At 45.9% G+C, this 12,606-nt stretch overlaps 1 protein-coding gene across 2 annotated transcripts in view; it reads right to left on the bottom strand.

The window, feature by feature from the left end:
• BRF1 (BRF1 general transcription factor IIIB subunit) overlaps nt 1-12,606 on the bottom strand; it is a 1,136,639-nt gene that overhangs the window by 170,549 nt on the left and 953,484 nt on the right. For both annotated transcript variants that reach the window (XM_085626219.1, XM_085626218.1), the window contains exon 12: nt 2,798-2,859. In XM_085626219.1, coding sequence (XP_085482345.1) covers nt 2,798-2,859 — 62 coding nt within the window. The remainder of the gene's footprint in view (nt 1-2,797; nt 2,860-12,606) is intronic.

Here is a 12,606-nt window from a genome sequence, read left to right as displayed (position 1 = left end):
GCAAGTGCGTTTCCTCTATACAGGTTATAGTGGTGTCACCTGGGATATATTCAGGGGTCTGCCACCATTATCAGGTGTTAAGTCTAGAAACAGTGTGTCCAGGTTTTCTGCAGGTTCGTTCTGTTGGTTAGCAATGACTTGGCTTTCGTCTTCTGCCCGTTTAACAAGGTTTTTGCCATGTTTTGAGGGGCTCGGGGATGCCGACTTCCAGTTCTGTGACACCAGCCTCTCACAAAGAATGAATGCTGAGTCAAGCAATTTGCATTCATATTTATTTTTCTTGGATTAAGGAATTACCACAGCACAAACGTTTTTGGTCCGTTTATTACCATTATCTTAGTTACCTTTTCCCTTCATTTCTTAATTTATCCCCCTAAAGGCCATAATGTGGTACATGACCAAAACATGCGAATGAGGTTGGCTTTGTTCCTCTGGGTTTATATCGCAGGTGGTTTGAGACATTTTACGTAATCGACATAGGGTTAAATTTGTTTGGTGAAATATTATGTTGGATAAATGTGAACCTGACTTTCTTTGATATGCTCTTTGGATATGCTGTAATTTGTTTATACTCTTGGTCCGTTATTGCTTCCTCTAAATCTGCAGTCCATCTTGATCTTAACCTCTTCAGTGCCCCGCCCTTTCCACGCCCTGTGCCGGGCGTTTCATTAGCGGGCGGGGTTCATGACGAGATAGTCTCGTCATGGGCACAGCGCAACCGCGCTCCATGACAAGACTATCTCGTCATGGGCACTGAAGGGGTTAATAAAAATGTAGGCATTAGTCATTGGTTGAAGAGATGAGTAAAGCCTGTTTATAGACTTTCTGTACTAGTGATGTCTAGATCTAGCACTGTCTCTAAGACTAAGGGGTCCATTAGGACAACGGGCGGATGGCCGCCTGCCAAAAACCTCCTCCCGCTGCAAATTTCCCCCGCCACATTACCATGGCGGTGGGGACCCCGGTGGACGGGAAGTCCGTCCGCCGGTAGGCAATACCTACCGGGCGGAAAAGCATTTTATAATGGTGGCAGTGTCTGGTAGACACCGCCATCCATATTATTATGCAGGCGGGGACCTGCTTTTCTGTGGCGGTGTTGCCGCCACGGAAAGGCAGCCGATTTGTGCCGTTGGGGGCCCATAGCGGGCCCCCAGGGAAGCACATGGGGAGTACCTATGGTACCCACCTGCAGTTCCATGCACAACATGGCAGGCACCGCGCGGTGCCTGCCATGTTGTGCATGGAAGTGCATGACATGCCTTCTTGGCATTGTGGCGGGCGGTGCTGAGAGCATCGCATGCCGCAATGTCAAGTAGGCAGGATGCACCCGCCAGTGTGGCGGGCGCATCCTAATGTCTGCAACGGGACCCCCGCACCGATGGCGGGCGGTCCAATTCTCCGAGAGAATGGCGGGCGGACTTTCCAATGACCCTCTAAATGTGTGGGAGAAGGTCCCTCAGTACAGGGCCATTTGGTTTTCAATGCTTTTACTATTGTGTTATAGATTAGAACCGGGCTTGTTGGTATGGGATATTCTTCTCATACAGTCTGAAAAGTATGTAGGTGAGTGCTAGCAAACAGATCTTCCATCATGTTAATACTAGCCTCTGACCATAGCTGTGTGTACATTTCCAGTATGCAATATTTGTCTAAACAGTGGCATGCAACGCAACGGGAGCATCGCGCATAGGGTGGTTTTGATTTGGTTTTTCATACTAGTCTGTACCAGCAGTGATTGACCAGTAATATACTTTTCTTTGTTTATGTAGTGCCCGAAGACTTACCAGTGGCAACTCTCCAGGTTGAACTCAAGTTTCTCTGCTCCCTCACCAGCACTCCACGTCGTTCTATGGCCTGTGTGCTTCTTTTCCTTCATCAGGTGCTCCACATTGTCCTCTCCTGCAGACTCATCACCCCAACCCAGTGCTCCTTGTTCATCTCGCTCGTGTCCTTCTCTCCCTCCACCTAACATTCCACTTTATCTCATCATGTCCTGCTCTCCCCCACACAGCGTTCCATGTTGTCTCTCGCCTGTGCCTTTCTGCCCCATCCGTGCCCTTTTCTTTTGCTTCATTCCCGCCCGCTCCCTGCTTTAAACCTACCTCCCCATTCTTTTTTTTTTGTTACAAAAAGCAGAATTGTGCAAAGATATGAAAAATGCTTTTGGCGCTAGTTTTTATTTACTGATCTATCTCAGATTGATGAATTAAAAAAAATGCTTTCCTCATTTTGTAAGCACACATATGCGGGTTGGCGAGCCCCTAGAAAATGATGCTGTTACCGCATCATAGTGTGTTTTTAAACAAAAAGGAAAATATTAACCATGTTGCACAGCAACCGCGCTGCTGTACACCATGGCTAAATATCATTGGCAAAGCCAATAGGTCTAGAATGCAATACCTATTGGCGTAGCCAATGCTTTTACCAGAATGCTTGTGATGTGCTAGTTATTTGTGGATTTAAAAATCACAAAAAATCTATTTTGGAGGTGTGCTGGGAGATGTGCACCAAACTAAACACCACTGAGAGAAATGTATATTTATCTGTGGGAGGTTCTATACAATGTCCTACCAGGTCCCATGCAACGAAGCCTTGCATTAATGGGGTTGAGGGCAATATAAGAAGGGAGGTGAGGGTGGCGAGGGAAACTGAGGGCAAAAAAGTGATGAGGGGTTTCGGAGGTACTTTTTTGTCAGATCAGGAGGATACACAGCAGCAAGGCGATGTGTGAAGTGGAGACTCTGCATTTGAATGCAACAACATTTTATGAGAGAAAAAAAAGGTATAAAAAGATTACCCGTTCTATTTCACTGTCATCTATCCCACTTAGGTCTAGTTCACCATCTTTCGAAGTGTCATCTGAAAAACAAAAAACAAAACATAAGTATTAAGTTTACCAAAAATATACATTGAAGTCAACGCACAAATTCCGTCATTTTAAGTATTATGGTATTTATGTTACACTTGTAGGAGATCTCAGATTCCACTTTCAAGAAAGTAACCATTTTGTGTGCGTTTCGCAAATGTTTTATTGACATTTTAACTGTATACAACAAAACCAACATAGTAGTCCGTTACATCCAGTTCCATAAATCCCGTTTTTGCAGATTATGACATAGTGATTTTACAAATCCAATCCCACACCACCCCAGTGCTGCAGATTAACATCCATCTCTACCAAATCATATCCCACATTGCACATCCATTTTTACATTTGATATACACTGTGTACATATGGCTACATTATTGTCGACAACCTCTCTAGGGAGGTCCCACGTATTTTAGCCCATGCAGCCCCAAGTAAATGTACACTTACAGGTAGCCCTGTTTCTCCTAATGCCGTTTTTGGCTTATCCAAGTGTAACTGCTAGTCGGCTAGTGCCCCAATATCACCCTTATCCTCCTGTGTGCGTGTATGTGCCCATTCCAGAAAGGGCTCCCAAATATCTCTAGGCCTAGATGCTGATGGCATCAACTCCCAGAACGTGGTCAACAGTGTGGCTGAATGTCACATCCCGGATCCAACCCTTCATGGAAGGGGCCCCATCCTGCCCCAGAGCATAGTCACTCTCCTCTTACCGAGTAACAGTAGCATGGCGTGTAGCTTAAGGTCCCAGACGGTGTATTTTTTACATATTCCAATAATCCCAATATGGGATCCGGATCACTGGAGGTACCAATTACCTTGTGTATGGTGAGGAATACTGAAGACCAATATGTGGACAAGCTGGAACAACCCCATGCCATATGCAGGAATGTAGCTGGGGCAAAGCCGCATCTCCAGCAGCTATCGTCCGCCCTGATACCCATTCTGTGGAGTTGGGAAGGGGTCCTGTAGAATCTATTAAGGAATTTAAAATGAATTGTTCGATTTGGGGGTCTCTAGTTGGCATAGGTAGGTACCTGTGACAAATAGGGACCCTTGCGTCTAGTCAGGGTAAGGGGGTACACTCCTAAAATAACCCCTGCTCACCCCCTTGGTAGCTTGGCACTAGCAGGCAGGCTTATCTCAGAGGCAGTGTGTAAAGCATTTGCGAACACAAAGTAATACAGAGACAACACTACCAATGGACACCACACAAGTTGTATTATGAAAGTAAGTATTTTTATATAGACTTAACACAAGACCAAACGACAACAATCCACAAACTGTACTCAAAAATAGTCTCTCAAATGTTATAAAATAGCTCAGTTCTCTCAAGTTATAAATGCAACACTTTACTCTCAATGTACCTTAGATGCGTAGCGCAAAGAAAACAAAAGGGTTGCAGGGAAGGTGATGTGTCGGTTCCTTACACGCAGGGGAGTTGATGCGTCGGTTTCTTACTGCTGTCCGGTGCGATGCGACACGCTGGCACCTCGATGCGATACTCTTCTCCGGTGCGATGTGCCAATATGGCGTCTTGGTTGCGATGCGACAACGTTGGTGTGATGCGTGCACGCCTGGCGGCGACTCGATCTGTGGAGCCGCGACAGGCCCTGCGACGCGCTTCTCCATTGATGCAACTTATATGGAAGAATATTCCTTCGTAGCAGTGCAACAGTTGGAGCTGCAACCATGCATCACTCTTTTTTATGTCTTTGACATGCTGTGCGAGGACGACTCATGGAACTGCTTGCACGCACTTATCTGGCAGTTTCAGCAACAAACTTAAACAAACACGGGAAGGAGTGCATTCACCATCCTTGACTACTTTCTAAAAGTGGCATTTTCAAACATAGAATGTTAAAAACCAACTTCACTAAAAGATGTATTTTATCATTCTGAGTTCAAGCCTACTAAACTCGAATTTCTACCATGTTCCCTGAGTCAGTTAGGATTAAAACATGTAATAATCAAACTGCCCATTCTGGCCTATGGAGAACAGGTAGCCTTGCAATAGTGAACAACGGAAATGGCTGTAATTCACTATTAGGACATGCCACACACACAAGGGCTCGTCCTACCTTTTACCTACACTGCACCCTGCCCTTGGGCCTACCATAGGGGTGACTAGTATGTATAAAAGGGAAGGTTTAGGGACTGGCAAGTGGGTGCACTTGCCCAGTCAGCAGGGTAGTACCAGACTGCCCACAGGCTCTGCAATTGCAGACCTGAGACACACTTTACAAGCTGCTCCGGTGGGTGGCACAATCAGTGCTGCAAGCCCACCAGCAGCACTGGTTACAAGCCCTGGGAACTGTACTAGGGTCTGACAAGTAAACCAATCAAGCCAATCATGGAGTCACTAATCCATACATCAATTTACCATAGGGAGCACTTGCACTGTGGCACTGAACAGCAGTGGCACAGTGCCCAAAGCATCTATAACCAGCAAAAACACATGAGGCAACAGCAAAAAATGGAAGGGAGACCCACGCCAATGGTGCCCGGTCTAACATGAATCAAACGTAATTTGTAGTTTGGGGACAGAGCTGTTAGTTGATTGCAACAAAATGCCCACTGTACCTCGGTTAGTGCCTCGTGTAGTTCTATGTTTCACTCTTGGAATGCTCGTGTCTCCAGCAGGGGGGCGGAATTTTGCATGTTATTATATATCCTCGTAATGAGTCTGCGCGGGGAGTCAGCTTTAAGCACATTTTCCAGAGCAATAGATGTCGGCAGAGGGCTGGGGAATGTGTCATGGATAGTCCTACACATGGCCCTGATTTTGTGATAAAAGAATGATTCGGAGAAAGAGAGTGTGCGTCCCTCCTCTGGTTTAGGGGGGGCTCTGAACTGTTCACCCTGGTATAAGTCTGCGAAGGTGTGTCTACGCGCACCCTCCCCCATTGTGGGAACCATAGGGTTGTGTTCAGAGGGGACAGATAGGATTTTTAAATGTGCCCTTTCCCGTAATTTATCCCAAGCCCATCTTATTGTTTCCACCGTGTCAATGTCTCCCGAGGCCTTTTATAGGTCTGATATAGAGCCACCTGAAGGGGGACTGGGGTAGCCACGTCTGCTTCAATGGCCACATGGGGCTGAAAGGGTGTTGGATGAACCCAGTGGTGTAAAAACTGTGCCTGCACACTTAGAGCATACAGCTTGATGTCCGCGGCCCCCATGCCTGATATACAGAACAGTTCTATAGCCATGATCATTGGATTGCCACCCTAACCAGCTCAGTCCTGCTGCATGCAGTATAAACTTTGCCACAACACAAAAAGGGCAAAAGAGGCAGTCTTTTTAGTGGACGCATACAAATATGACTCAATCGAACACTGTACTCAGGGAAAACAACATGTGGGTGTAGCCTAAGCCCCTCTCTCAGCTGTACTCTGAAAGCACATTTTTCTTGATCTCTTAATTCAAGCGATAGTTGCATAGTTAAGCAGGACCCAAAACTACAAGTAGAGGAGCCTAGCACTGTGCATCTCATACTGCTCTCAAATAACAAAGCAGTACTCTGAAGTCTAAAGTTAATGATGGAAAGTGAAGTTGCGGAGACTGCAATACACGCCTCATAACTGCCCTCCTCCAATCTGTGCTGCTGCTAAAGAAAAAACAAACAATAAATTATCTAATTATCTAAGACACTTTAACAACATTACAATGTCGTGTATGTGCCCCTGAAAGTTCAAGCTCAAAAAGCCTAAATTTTTGGGCTCCTGGGTCAGGCAGCTGGATAAATATACAACAATTACATCTGTGTGAAATGACGCACAAAACTTCTGCCCAATCAAAACATATACTCCTGGCTACCAAAATGTGGGCTGAGTCAAAGACCCTCTCTGTAGTACTCCTAAAAGCTCTTTTTTAAGCTGATCACATTACATTTGGTTACAGATGTACTGTCAAGCCAGAACTGAAAATCTGTGTTCAGCACACACATATATGGTGGGGGAATATGCAAGAAGTCCTTATTGTCCATAAATAATTACCTTGCCTGGTCTATGATCTTATCCTAGGTTATCTGTTATTCATCTGAGCGGAGCATTAACTCATCCATTAGCTTGAGAAAATCCAATGCCATCTCTCACTGGATAGTTCATTTCTGCTTTCCGCTGCAGCCACCTCACAACTTTCTCCTTCCATGTTTCATCTAAGCCAGAAAACAATGGTTCTATCACTAACACCATTGGCAAGTGAGTTCCAATAAACACCTGTGCATCTATTTTGACTAATTCCAATTTCAAATTAGGTAGAGAAATTGGCCTAAGAGGCTCTGAATGGGAATGCCATAAGATCATGTATCTCAACTAAGTATCACATTGGTTAAAGATACAGACTGATTGACCCATTGTTTGGATATTTCAAGAATGCAATATTAACTGGGAACCGGGGGTCCTCGCACAAGACTATTCCAGCAGAGTAGCATTTATGAGGACGAGTACAGAGACATAACAGAAACGAACGCTGGAACGGTATCGGGAAGAAATACCACAATGGTCTGCTGATTTTAATCTAAATAGTGAAAGTTGTATGAGAGACATAACAAAAGTTACTATAAACACTAATATGAAAGTTGAATATTTGTACATACAATTAGCAAATAGGCTAACATTTCTTAGAACAAATTTACAGGGAAAATGCCAGGAGGAGTGGAGCCATCTATTATTTGCAAGTCAGTGGTCTAGGAGCCAGCATAATATTGAAGATAATTAAAAGGACTTCATAGTATAATGTATGCAGCAACATGCCTTTATGTAAAGTGTACTACTACAGCTTACCTGATACAAATAGGTGTTGGAATTGTGAAACAAAAGCACCGACACCAATTCACATTTTCTGGTTTGGCGAAACAAGTGAATAATTTCTGAAACAAAGAACTTTTCCGATTTCATTGATGCTTTCAGTGCATTAGATGCCTTCTTGTTGATAAATTAGGCCTTTTGTGTGCTTCATGATCTATTCAAAACCTGATAATGCTAAGTGATATATATAGGATGTATTACTTGACTAGTGGGGCTCACCAGCTTGGTCAGTATAGAATAATGCTGAACCCATCTTTATTAGTTACACTGTACAATTATGAAAAAAAATACAACAGAAAAATACATTTACATCAAGGGACCAGGTAGCACCCTGACTGTTATTACCACACAGTAATCATATTTGAAGACGTTTTGGATGTGTAGATTCCTTCTGGTGTTAACGGAAGGAATTCTGTACCAGTACAAATCCAGGATCAAGACCAATTTGTGCAGAATCAGTGATTTCAAATTGCGTACCGACAACTTTCCATCCATTTTTCATGTTAAACTCTGGCACCCAGACTGAGGCAATGAGTACAACTTCGAAAAATATACTACCATCTGAGACTGTTTTTTTTAATGGTATATACTTGTAATCATGGAAATTATAGTTCTTTCTTTTTTTTTTTGAAAATTTTTATTGTGCAGAAAGAAGGTTACAAGCACGGGCCTACAACCACCTGGGCCGGCCGCTAGTAGGTAAAAGTTCAAACAGTGCAAACACAATGACTGGCCCACCGGGGCTCCGCACCCTACAGAAGATCAGACTGCACATAAAGGAAATCAGGATACACCCTTTTAACATAAATAACAACTTAAAACAAAAGCGAGGCAAGAAAACATGAGATGGGCATCGGGCCACAGCAGGGGCACTTCCATATCCGACCACCCGATGGCAGTCAAGAAGAAGGGGAACAAAGAGGTAGGGGTGGGGAGGAGAAACGGGAATACCAAAACTATACTCAGATGTGCCAGATAATTAAGGAACCATCAAGGATCAGGGGGACAAGGCTACCTCAGACGTTTCCACCAGGGGGGGAGCACAAATACTTCCACGATACACATTCCACTGCCCCCAAATTCTGCTCCAAGCCCCGGGTTTACCACGAGCCACATACACAGTCTTTTCCCTGAACATGCACCAGTCCATGTTCTCCTTCCAGACAGACACGGTGGGGGGCCGCTGCGAACCCCAAAGCTGCGCTATGTCCCTCTTTGCTATCATGTTCCCCAGGGCCGCCCACCGAGTCTGGGCCGCGTTATAATCATTGGGCTCCCACACATTCAGAACACAACGACGCACCTCCGGCAACAGCGAGACCCCGGTGACTCGGCTCATAACCTCATGCACCTGACGCCAGTATTTCACCACCTCGCGGCACTCCCACAGGATGTGGAGAAAGGTGGCACTGTGCCCACAGCCACGCTTACAGAGCCCGTCCTCAGAAAACCCCATCGAGACCAATCGGGGACCCGTCACGTAAACGCGATGGAGGATCTTAAGCTGGACCAAACGGAGACGGGCCGGGATGGCAACCTCCTTAGGAGATGACAGCGCGGACTGCCAGTCCTCGTCGTCCAACTCAACCCCATCCCCCGTCCATGCCTCCCGTAGACGCACCAAGAGGTCAGCCCGATTATTGATCAATTTTTTATAGATCAAAGAGATAGTACTATCGGGAACGTGACCGTCGAGTATGCGGTCCTCGAGGGGCGAAGAAACAGGGACCGTGGACCCTTCCCCAAAAACCGAGAGCAGGGCATGCCGAACCTGAGCGTAGCGGAAAAACTCCCTCTCACTAAGCTCATACTCGCTCCGGAGCGCCGCGAAGGTCTTGACCGCGCCTTTAACCCACAGATCCCCCACTCTGCTAATGCCGATCGTGTCCCAGTGCTCAAAGCCTTTCGTCGTCCAGAGGCTCCCCAGGCGGTCTGAGGCAAACAAGGGAGTAGCACACGTTAAACGCTCACTCCAGCCCATCGCTACATTCGCCGCCTTCCAAACCCGTACCGCAGTCTTGGTAGGGCCCGTGAGGGTCCTACCAGCAGATCGGGAGTAAAGCGCTCTGTTATAATTACCGCCGGGAAGCAGGAATTTATCCATCTCATACGCCGGGTTCAGACCAGGAGCATACGTGGCATGGTTAATTGCCGACAGTTGGGAGGCCCAATAGTACCGTCTAATATCAGGAAGCGCGATGCCCCCGTCATACCAGGGGAGAGTAAGCTTTGCCAGAGCGATACGCGCCCGCCCGTCCCAGACCAGTCTCCTCTGCAGACTCTCCACCTCCCGAAAGTAGGCCACCGGAATGACATCAAAGGAGTTCTGAAGTGCGTAAAGAAATCTGGGAAGGGACATCATTTTAAACAGGGCCGCGCGACCAAGCGGAGACAGGGGCAACCTACACCAACGAGCCGTATCCACCCTCAAACGTCGGAGTGGAGACAGGAGGTTCTGCTCATAGCGGACCGCCGGGTCCAACGAAACATATACCCCCAGGTACTTAAAGCCGGATGAGGACGTTTGGATAGGAAGTAGAGGCGGCAAAATGGGAGGGCCACCAGAGATAGGGTACACGCAAGATTTGGACCAGTTAATTATCAAACCCGAGTTTTTCCCGAAGGAAGTGAGGACATCAAATAGAACATTAAGCGACTGTCGCGGCGCGGTGAGGTACAGAAGGATATCGTCCGCGTACAGCGAGACCCGATCCTCGAAGCCCGGGGCCCACCGGATCCCTCTGATAGAGGGCTCCCAGCGGAGCCAGGCGGCGAGCGGCTCCAAGGCAAGAGCAAAAAGCAGAGGGGACAACGGGCACCCCTGCCTAGTGCCCCTCCCGAGAGCAAAAGGCCGGGAAGCCCGCCCATTGACAACCACCTGAGCCATTGGTCCGGCATAAAGAAGCTTCACCCAGCTAAGAAATCCCTCCCCAAAGCCAAACTTCTCCAAGACCGCCCAGAGGAATAGCCACTCGATGGTATCAAAGGCCATGGTGGCGTCCAAGGAAACCACTACGGCTGGTTCAGAAAAGTATTTCGCCCTAGCTAGGACGCCGTGCAGACGCCGCAGATTGAGAGCGGTATTACGGTGGGGGATGAAGCCGCATTGATCCGGATGAATCAGATCACAGATAACGCTCAGCAAGCGGTTGGCAAGGACTTTAGCCAGGATTTTGGGTTCTGCGTTTAAGAGGGAGATAGGCCTATATGAAGCACAGCGGTCACGTGGTTTACCCTCCTTAGGAATCACGACTATAGTCGCCAGACGCTGGTCGGCGGGAAGGGAACCCCTCTCGTTCGACTCCTGAAACATACGACGAAGGAAGGGCGCGATTTTATCCGGGCGTAGTTTGTATAGTTCGATCGGCAGGCCATTGGGGCCCATGGCTTTGCCCGAGCGAAGGGAGCTAATCGCAGTAGCAATCTCATCGACGGCCAAGGGGGCATCTATAGTTCTTTCTTAACCAAGGTTTTTAAATGTATTTTAGTTTGTCTATAGCCTTGTTATCTTTGGTTATGGAGGCATTGGTGATGATCTGCTTACCCACTTGCTTTTCTTGCACTGAAATCTCCGTCTTATGTCAATGTGTTATTTTACAAAGCACAGCTGAACAATTTGCCAATATGCTTATTAGTTTCTAAAAGTAGCAATGGTTGGCATGTTTAAAACTGTGCTACATTTTACTTGTTGTTTTATACAAAACACATTTTATAATGGAAGAGTTTTGAATATCATTAAAAACAACATTTCCAAGCAGAAAATGGGCCATTAGCGTAGGGAGCAAAATGGAAAGGGGTATGGTGTGTCTCCTACTAGAACATTGGAATGCTGAGCGCTCCACTGAAGACAATTAAGTGCTCCGGGCTTCTAATGGTTGCTAGAAGCCAGACGCATCAACATTCCAATTTTGTTCACAATGGCTGATGTGAACAAAGGCCTCATGGAGTCCGAGGGGATTTCAACCCCCTTGGGCTCTGTGATGCCTTTGTTATACAAATTAGAACATTCTGTCCTCTGAGGGCAGAATGTTCTAATAGCCTTAGAGCCCTCAGTAGCGGGCCCTACTGGCCATTAACAACCCGCTCCCTTGTTAAAGACCCACGTCGGGCACTAAGGCTATATTAGTACACTTCACTGGTGTACCAAGCTCTAATTTTTAAACAGCTACAGAACAGCCAGATTCCAGTCCAGTCATACGATGGCAGGGATACCTAACATTTCAGAGAGACTTAAGAGTACTTATAATTCACATGCGAATCTCCATAAAAATATACATTATGCAAAAAATATATAAATAAAACCGGCCATTGTCAAATGGGGCAACATTTAAAGAGTGGAGATGAGCATCGAACTATGGTATCGAAAGTGCAGGGCAAATGATTATCCCAAATGTCAGTCCCCATTAAGCTATGGTCAAGGGTGGAGGCAGTCTCAAGAGTGAAATCAGATTACATGTACTTGCTTTAAATGCAATTTAGAGTTATGCAATTATGCCTGAAATTGTCAACATTAACTGGCCGCTAAGACAGGCTCAAAACAGCCTCTTGTATGTGGTCTTTCACATGTGGCAGATCTAAATAAATAAAGGATACACAGTAGTGGCACATTTTGGTTTAACCATCACTAAAAGATGTTTCCGCATCTTAATATGGCTCCAAACATCAAGGAGGAAAATCAACTCATTGAAACAGGTACAAAACATTTGTCGGATAGCTGATTTTGTAAAGGTATAATTATTTGGGTATAACTTAACTTTAAAAAAAAAAAAACATTCTCTTACTATATAATACAATTAGGTGTTTTCTCTAGACTGAATGTGCCACATGACATTTTTCTATTTTTAAAAATGGTAATACACTGCAAAACTTTGATGAGCATTTCATGCTCGGAGATATTCACATCTAATTGCGTTATCATCAAAAGCAGCG

The sequence above is a fragment of the Triturus cristatus genome, chromosome 9 (assembly GCF_964204655.1).
Source record: "Triturus cristatus chromosome 9, aTriCri1.1, whole genome shotgun sequence".
NCBI classification, from domain to species: domain Eukaryota; kingdom Metazoa; phylum Chordata; class Amphibia; order Caudata; family Salamandridae; genus Triturus; species Triturus cristatus.
The sequence above is the reverse complement of the archived record's forward strand: the minus strand, read 5'-3'. Positions and strand labels throughout refer to the sequence as shown.